The 9295-nt window shown below is 42.9% G+C and overlaps 1 protein-coding gene across 1 annotated transcript; it reads left to right on the top strand.

The window, feature by feature from the left end:
• The first annotated feature begins 2035 nt into the window (after window positions 1-2035).
• LOC147616966 (thioredoxin-like 2-1, chloroplastic) lies at window positions 2036-4135 on the top strand. Its single transcript, XM_086776614.1, has 4 exons — window positions 2036-2514; window positions 2593-2784; window positions 2971-3135; window positions 3644-4135. The coding sequence occupies exons 1-4, from the start codon at window positions 2305-2307 to the stop codon at window positions 3782-3784; spliced, it is 708 nt and encodes a 235-aa protein (XP_086632740.1). The 5' UTR covers window positions 2036-2304; the 3' UTR covers window positions 3785-4135.
• The last annotated feature ends 5160 nt before the right edge of the window (window positions 4136-9295 follow it).

Genomic DNA, 9295 nt, shown 5'->3' on the forward strand with positions numbered 1-9295 from the left:
AGTTGTGCCTTGATCATCTCCTACATATAAAGATCAATATAATAGTAACGACTACATACCTATCCATGCCACTAGGCATGTGATTCTCATGACCCTCGGCTTCTCAAAAAATAAAGTTGCTACGATCTAGATGTCCGCTTGGAACTATTGATGAGTATATTTCGCATGTGTATAAGGCCTACTATCTATAAATAATCGTTGATGTCTCTAGTCAAATCCTTTCCAAGGTTGTGTCTGTCTATCTATCAATAATGCAACATTGGAACCAAGACCGTATTCATTTATGCTATGTATATAATACACGAGCTCATGCCAATCACCCCCAAGAATACTCTAGACTATAAAACATCTAGCAAAACATATAATCCACTACCAATCTTGGGGATATTAGAAGGAGCAATTTTGTATCGAGAGACGACCCAAAAACTAGAAGTCCCTTTATGAGAAGGGAGAGTATCCCCTAACCAAGCTCCATATTGCCTATGATCGTAGGAGCAAACTCAGTTTCTAAAGGAGAGGAAAATCGCTAGTGGTCTATGCAACAAGGCCTATCAATGAGTCTCCAGCATCAATATGTCTCTGTAAGCACATCATGGTCTTGCTCATCAAGACCTCCAGAACTAGAAGGCAGATCATCCTTATCGAATCATCCTTATCGACCATGTCCTCATCGACCATTCTAAGTAAGATAGGAGCTTGAACAAACTCTCAAACCTAGACAACATAGAGCTATCGAGCTCACTTGTAGTTTCTCAATATTACAACATTACATATAGTATTCATATAAGTAGGCGCCTCATGCCACTTGTCTCTACGCATAAAATATGCTCCGCACATATATGCCTTCTCCATTACATTGTGCCCCTACAATCATCATTCCAACATGGGACTCTCTCCTCGAAATCCACCTGTGAGTCGAACATAGATGATGTAGATGTCAATGCAGATCACCATGCTATAGATGATGTAGATGTCAATGCTCCGCACATATACATTGTCTCCATCAAATCATGCCGCTATGCATAATATGCTCCACACGTATATGCCGTCTCCATCGAATCGTGCCCCTACACTCATCATACCAACATGGGACTCTATCCTCAAATTCCACCTGTGAATCAAACACATATGATGCCCCTACAATCATCATACCAACATGGGACTCTATCCTCAAATTCCACCTGTGAATCAAACACATATGATGCCCCTACAATCATCATACCAACATGGGACTCTATCCTCAAATTCCACCTGTGAATCAAACACATATGATGCCCCTACAATCATCATACCAACATGGGACTCTCTCCTCAAATTCCACCTGTGAATCAAACATAGATGATGTAGATGCCAAGGTAGATCACCATGCTACGCATGGTTAGGAGCATGTCGGTGGTGGAACCATAAGGCGAGGGGGCGGTGTCCTTGAAGATGAGATATTAATCCAATACCTATTTATGAAACATATTTAAGGACCTTATTTTAGTAGGCTCATAACCCAAATGGGTCCCCATGGAAAGCATCTAAATTTTGAATTAAATTCCACTGGTGGTGGCCAACTCGCTGAAGGGGCAATGGTCAACCTATGTATCGAGCTGACAACTTGTAGTTTCTACTTTTTCCTGCTACGTTGTCCTTGCCAACGAGGTTAAACTGTAGCTTTTGCATGGTGGCAACAAGGAGGTTATATATTTTTACAAACATTTGATGCTTCTAATCCAATCAAGCATGTAAATTGAGTGGATACTGGCATGCAATGCTTGGTGGCGTGGAAACTGGCCCTTAAAAGGCCACAATGAGTGGAATGGATAAGCTTAGGATGTGCGTGTGCACTGCAGATATTTGGCCTGTGGGGGCCAATAAAGACGAGAAAAGCGAAAAGGCTAGCTATTGGTCCCTTTTTGGGCGACCTTTTAAGCCATTCCATGCTTGGCACGCAAGACATGTGGCAGAACCTGGTTTGCTGATTGACTCCACAAACCAATAGGATTTGTTTTCCTTGCTCTACGCGCCTCTGGAGTCTGGCTTTTGCTTTGAATTTTGCCTTGTCAAAAACACCAAGCCTCAACCTCGAGGCAAAGTCTTCACCTTCACCTTCACCTTCACCTTCACCTTATCTGTTGCTCTAAACCTTATCATCGCAGCAGGAAGGGCCTCTCTCTCACAGAGAAAAAAAGAAGCAAGGCTTCGTCGTGGTTGAAGCGGGCTGAGGCGAGTGTGTGTGTTTGTGTGTGTGTGTGTGTGTGAGAGAGAGAGAGAGAGAGAGAGAGAGAGAGAGCCAGTCAGAGCCCTCTCAACAGAACTATGGCGAACACTGTTTTAGATCGCTTTGGAGCTTGCACCTCTTCAAGCTTCGCTGACACTCTGCATAGCAACAACCGCAGAGATGTAGCCTCCGCTCCCTTCTTGACTTCCTCTTCTCTTCCCATGTGGAAGAGCAGGCGAGGCTTCAATTGGCCCCTGCAAAGGCAGGCCGCATCTCCATCGCTAAGCACCCGGCAATCTCTCCTGAAGGTAATCAATATATCTATGGAAAGGGCAAGGTCTCCGATAATTCGATGTGTGGCTAATTGCATGTGGTCCTTTGCACAGGTCAAGGCCACAGTGGGCTACCCGGCCTCCATCTCGTGGTGGAAGAAAGGTGGGCAATTCACCAACATGCGGGAGATCACATCCCACGATGAATTTTTTGATGCCCTCGCCGGAGCTGCTCTACAGGACAAGCTGTTGCTGGTTGATTTCTACTCCGTCGGCTGCCGCTCCTGCAAAGCCTTGTACCCCAAGGTACATCTTGTGCCCAATTCTCTGAATTTCTCGACTCTCTCGAGATTGAATTTAGCGACAGGCAACACCTGCCCTGGTGCGGCCGCTTAGAGCTTCAAACCCTTTTACCAACTGTGCTACATGGCCGGGAAAAATAGATCTCTCCCTTCTTATGCTTTGTGTCTTTCTGTCTCATGTTTTCTGCAGATTTGCCAGCTTGCTGCGGAGAATCCAAACATTGACATCCTTAAGGTGAACTTTTACGAAAACAACGCCCTGTGCAGGAGCCTCAATGTAACTATACTGCCCTTCTTCCACTTCTATAGAGGCTCCGAGGGCCGTATTGATGCGTTCTCCTGCTCTCTGTCCAAGGTACTACAAGAGCTCTGCTTCACCTTTTGTGGTTCTTCCTGTTGTCAATAGGAATAGCATCACATGCATGCTTCTAGCATGTACGATTTTCCTTCTTGTATGTAAGCATTTCCAAGTGTCTATGGCGTATGGTTCTCTCGACTTTTCAGGTTGCTCTCCTCGAGAATATATGGTTTTCATGAGTATTTCTAGTATGTAGGCAGATTATGTATGGCATATGCTTGATTTTCATAATCTTTCATATGTATGTATGTATGTATACACATGCTTTACTTTTCATAATCTTTTATAGTATGTATGTATGTATGTTTTCTAGTATGTGTGTGTGTGTGTGTAGTATGGCTTATGCTTGCTTTTCATGATCTTTTCTAGTATGTATGCATTCTATGTTTTTTAGCATTTCCTTTGTCTTTTCAGTTCGCTCTCCTTTAGTATGTATGCTTTCTTGCACTTTAGGGCTTTCTTTTTGAGTTCTTAAAGTGACCTCTGTTTCTTTGTTCTATTGAAGATAAGCAAGCTCAGAGAAGCTGTGGCAAAATACCAAGGGGGTCATCATCTTCTTCCAAAGAATATTGCCTCTTCCCCTTCCAAACAACAGAATGAACTCTTGGTCTTACCGGTGTTGGCGACTGTGGGTGCCACTATCTGATCCTCCCAACACAAATTTTGCTTTGCAAATCTCCATAATCAAGGCAAGTGTCTCATGTGAAGCTACCTTCCATGATCAAAAGAACATAACTCCACAGCTAAGATGCTTGGTATCAGAACTCAGAAGCAATTGTTGTTTTCTAGAGCCAACAGTAAACACTACCTAGAATGATCATCCTCTAGGTAGAGGGCTCCCATTGTTTGGATAACCTTACATTTAGGTAGAATACACAGGTGATTTACATGGATATTAGATAGTATGGCCTTGTACATATGCCTCTTGGAAATTTTGATATTTGGTCCTCACCAATTGTCTTATGGTTGAGAAAAGAGAAATAAAATGCTTTTGTTATTTTGTGATCAGTAAGGTTCATATGTGGAGCATGGGTGGCATGAGGAATGTATGGGTGGTGACCACATAAGTGCATGTGCAGGCAAGCCAAATGTATACTTGTCAATATTTGATTTGTGAGCTAGTTTGTATCAAGGTTGCTGCCGTATGCACGTACGGATCCGTACAGTACAGTACAGCCATATGGTACGGTACCGTACTGTACGGATCCGTACGCAATCGTTAAAAAAATGTGGCGTGTGTGGCGAGGCGCGTGTGTGGTGAGGCGCGTATTCATGCGATTGTAGATAAGCGACCAAATTTTGGGCATTTTGTGTGTACTTGCAAAATCAAGTGTCCTGTGTGTACCTGCAAAACTTTGCAGAGCAAATTTCCTCGCTTTCTCTCCCGCCCAGACTTCATCATGCCGCGCAAGACTAACCCGAACTGGGCAATCCACACCAATGTCCTGAGGGTTGTTAACACCCCTTCTCAGCAAGGGTCAGGTACTCGGCTATGGGCATGCAAATATTGCGGGGAGCAGTACACTAGCACCATAACTCACGTCATCAAGCACATGACAGGTATCGGGTGCACCAATCAATGTGGTCCATGTGATAAAATACCACAAGCTTTGAGGGACCAATTGATTACGGAGAATTGTCCTGCAATGGGTGGTGCAAGCAGTATTAGAGGTGGTGAAAGTACACAAGATGCTCTCCATGATGCTTTTATTGGAGATGTTACAGGTTCAGGTACACTAGATGAGGGTGAAAGTCTTTTGGCTTCAGCCCAATCCACCACAGGCAGGAAGAGGGCACGTATTGCCGATGATGAGGATCTCCTGCCACAAGATGCGAGAGGTACAGGGGAGGCATCAAAGCAATCCACTCCGCGTTCTTGTATCTCATCACAAGCTTGGGTAAAGGAGCGACAAAGGGTGGCAGAAATGGAGATTTGTCGTACTCTTATTGAGTGTAATATATCCTTCAATGTGTTAAGGACAGACCAATGGAAAAGAATGGTGAAAGCAATTGCACAGGTAGGGCCTACTGAGACGTGGACAGGTCTTGAGTATACGAAGATGCGTACATCCATGTTGGATGAGCAAAAGGCCTTGATAGACAAGGCGCTCACTCCTGTGAAAGCAGGTTGGCAGGAGTTTGGATGCACTATTATTTTAGATAAGTGGGCAGACATTCGCAAGAGGCACATAATCAATATCCTTGTGTCATCTTGCTTGGGCACCTATTTCTTGCGTGCCGTGGATGCAGGGAGAGCAGGAGACAGGATCACAGGGGAGTTCATTTATGGCCACATTCGACAGGCTATCCTTGAGGTTGGGGAGGACAATGTTGTGCAAGTGGTGACCGACAACGCCTCTAACTGCAAGGCAATGGGTCAAATGGTCGAGGCAGAGTTTCCACATATAGTGTGGACTCCATGTGCTGCCCATTGTCTTGATTTACTTATGGAAGACATTGGGAAGCTTGTTTGGGTGTAGCCCATTGTTGCAGATGCTGTAAAGATCACCACCTTCTTCCGCAAGAAGCATCAGGCTCTTGCCATCTTTTGGAGCCATAGCCCTTTGGATATGGTGAGACCCTCCAAGACCAGGTTTGCCTACATATTCTTGGTCTTGGATAGGCTCTACAAGATAAGAGATTCACTATCATCAACAGTTGTGGATCCAAGGTGGCGACAGATGCATCATTCAGAGGATGAGCGTACAAAATACTTGCAGAGGCGGATCTTGGATGATGATTTTTGGCAGCAAGTTCATAGCCTTTCAGTTGCACTTAAGCCCGTGTATGTCCTTCTCCGACTTACAGACATGGAGGGCTCAACTTTGGGGCTGGTCTTTCATTTGTTTATGCAAATGAAAGACCATGTTGCTCAGTGCTCCATAATGACTGCTCAACGGTAAGCAATAGTTCTAATTTCTTCCTCTTTCTTTGATTTTTATGACTTCTCGAGTCTCGATTCTCATGACATGTAAGGACTGACATGTGTACACTATAACCTAAGACATGTATTTTCAATCTCTCATTTTTAGCCGAGGTGAGATCTTGGACATTGTAGACAAACGGTGGACATTCATGAGCCGTCCCATCCATACGATGGTTGCCATGCTCCATCCTCTCTACAGGTCGCCAAAGCTATGGAATAATACTGCTTTGAGCATGAAGCAGTCAGAGTATGTTGGATGGATGTTCTCAGAGGAGGAGCAACTTTAGATCGATTGAGAGTTCACCACGTACATGAGTGGTATTGGTGCTTCATTTGCGAGACCTGTGTCATTGAGGAAGGAAGCCATGAAATTCCCTTTGACATGGTGGCACTCTTATGGAAGGGTTGGTCTTCCAAACCTTTCACGCTTTGCTCTTCGTGTTCTATCTCAGGTAACTTGTAATTAATCTCTAAAGTATAGTCTTCGGAAGTGAAGCTTGATGTTTTAGCATTAAAAGATTTACAAATTTGCTCGCATTGCACTCATTTTTGCACAGGATTGCTCAGCTGGAGCATGGGAGCTCATACTCTCTTATACACACCAAGATTCGGAATCGCCTTAGTACTTCTCAATTAGAGAAGTTGGTGTATTGCAGAGCTAACATGAGGCTCGTGCGAAGCTACCATGCTTTGGGGTCACCGAAGCAGGTATAAATTGGTAGGATTGTTAACAAATGGTACGTATTGTTTACGTACCTTAAAATTTATTCCGTAGAGAAGTACGTTCCGTACGTACTAATAGCGTGCCGTACACTACATACCTTTCCACCTAGGTTTGTATAATTTCATCTTTTCAGTTCATCATTTGCATTCTCCGTCATCTAATCCTTTCTACATGCAGTCCAGTGGTGACCCCCTTTACAAAACCATGGAAATTAATGACCTTTTTTCTACCAAGCTAGCTTTGAGTCATCCACAGGCGAGTATCTATATCAGGAAACCTCTCACCTGGATTTATTTTTAGAAAAAAAAAGGGAGGATTTACAACACACGTTGGAATTGAACCTGCATCCCTGTGCACAAAGAACGCCGTTCTACCACTCAGGCTGTTCCCCCCTCCTTACCTCTCACTTGGATTGGCTAAAATTTTACAATAAACTTTAAAGGGTAGATATTATTACAATCTTACAATAATCGCCAATGAGGTGGTAGCGAACGATATTTGTCTTGGAACCAAGAGGTCCAGTCCCTCGGCGGCGTTGCCTACAGGCGGTGAAAAACGGTAACCATGGTGCGTCGCCAGCCCCGCCCCCCCCGCCCCCCTCGCCCCCCCCCCTCCCCCGCCCGCGCTTCTCTCTCGTACTGCGCATCGTTGCACCTAGCCCCCCGCCGCTACCAGCCTCCTCTTACGCGCTCTCTCCTTCGCCTGCCCTCTCTTCCCGGGGGCTCTTTCTCCTCTTTCGCCTCCCTCGGTAGCATGCAATCGGTTGACCATTGCATGTCACAACGGTCAATCTACACGTCGCATGCAATAGGTTGGACCGTGCAACAAAGCCTTCTTTAAATCTATGAGTTTATGCAATCAACTTTACTTAAGAAAGAAGAGTTGAAAGAGAAGATAAGACTAGACACTAGATTGGGTCCCAATTACCCCCATTGAAGGGCCCCCTTTTTGCAAGTAGGAGTATTTGCTTGTATTACTTTGGGGAACTTGTACAGTGATGTGATTGATCTGGCTGTGCCCTGCCAAAGCAAGGACGAGGACTGGCTGAACCATGTGCTGACCCAATAGCACTATATTGAAGACACTATAAGGCACACATGCAAGTATGTGGGCTAACCACACTTTTAGGGCTAACTGAGAGTTATGCCTATATGAGGCTGGCCGATTGCTCTTATGCTGTTGAAAACTACAAAGATCTCATGCTCTAGTTTTTTAATTACCTTTTCAGCAACAATGGTGCACGACAATGACAAGGCATTGTAAGATTCCTCCCCCAAACCCCCTTTTGATGTCTAGTATCTTCTTCTATAATCAATCCCTCTTCAGAAATATAAAAGACTTGTTTCTAACTGTTTTAACCTAGAGAGAGAATATTCAGATTTTTAATATTTTTGGTTAGAAAATTATCTCATCTTATTAAAATAAGTTCCCCTGAAACAGAAATTCAAAAAGAACTTTCCAATGTGCAATTGGAATTAATTGGAAATGTGTATAAAGGACCTTAGTCTAAGGGTCTAGATTTTCAGAAATTTTTGGATTATGGTCCAATTAAGGTTCCTATGGGCCAATAGCATCAATCCATGTGTAGGGAGGAGATAAATCCAATTTGTAAAAGAAGATACCCAAAAATGAGTAAATGCTCACATAAGATGAAGAGTTGAAAATGTACAAGGTTTATTAGTAAAAAAAATTATGAGCAATATTAAAAGTATGACATATGTAAGGAAGGGGAGTTCTTTAAAGGAGGTGCATATTTCACATAAGATGAAGAGTTGAAAATGTACAAGGTTTATTAGTAAAAAATTATGAGCAATATTAAAAGTATGACATATGTAAGGAAGGGGAGTTCTTTAAAGGAGGTGCATATTTCACATAAGATGAAGAGTTGAAAATGTACAAGGTTTATTAGTAAAAAATTATGAGCAATATTAAAAGTATGACATATGTAAGGAAGGGGAGTTCTTTAAAGGAGGTGCATATTTCACATAAGATGAAGAGTTGAAAATGTACAAGGTTTATTAGTAAAAAACTATGAGCAATATTAAAAATATGACATATGTAAGGAAGGGGAGTTCTTTAAAGGAGGTGCATATTTCACATGTTTGAATGAGTTTTAAACTCATAAAAATTGAGATATTTCATCTCTCCTCTCTTCTCATTCAAGTCTAGTTCCAAAAAATTAGCTTAACTGACCTAAAAATGGTCAAAAATTGACCAAACTGATTTGGAAAATTCTAGAATCAGTTTGTTTGGTTAGGAGCTCAATTTTTTCTATAAATAGAAGCCTCCCCCTTGTTGAAAAATATATAGTGTTTATGCATCGTTACTCTACTCCACCTAAGCCAAGAACTGTGAATTCATTTAATAATTCACTAGTTTTTGGAGCTTCCCTCTTTCTTCAATCCCCATTAGTGGCTCCATCAACATAGTTAACCAATTGATTGGTTGGGGGCCTCTACCGTGAACAAAGAATCAAGCAATTTGTAAGGTAATTAGTGAATATTGCT

The sequence above is a fragment of the Cibotium barometz genome, chromosome 37 (assembly GCF_041138505.1).
Source record: "Cibotium barometz isolate CiBa-2024 chromosome 37, ASM4113850v1, whole genome shotgun sequence".
Taxonomy (NCBI): Eukaryota; Viridiplantae; Streptophyta; class Polypodiopsida; order Cyatheales; family Cibotiaceae; genus Cibotium; species Cibotium barometz.

Bases quoted from the DNA above. Each gene is read 5' to 3' on its own strand.
- LOC147616966 (XM_086776614.1), top strand. From the start codon at position 2,305: ATGGCGAACACTGTTTTAGATCGCTTTGGAGCTTGCACCTCTTCAAGC. The intron at 2,785-2,970 runs GTACATCTTGTG...TGTTTTCTGCAG, and splicing joins GCAAAGCCTTGTACCCCAAG to ATTTGCCAGCTTGCTGCGGA. The intron at 3,136-3,643 runs GTACTACAAGAG...GTTCTATTGAAG, and splicing joins TCTCCTGCTCTCTGTCCAAG to ATAAGCAAGCTCAGAGAAGC.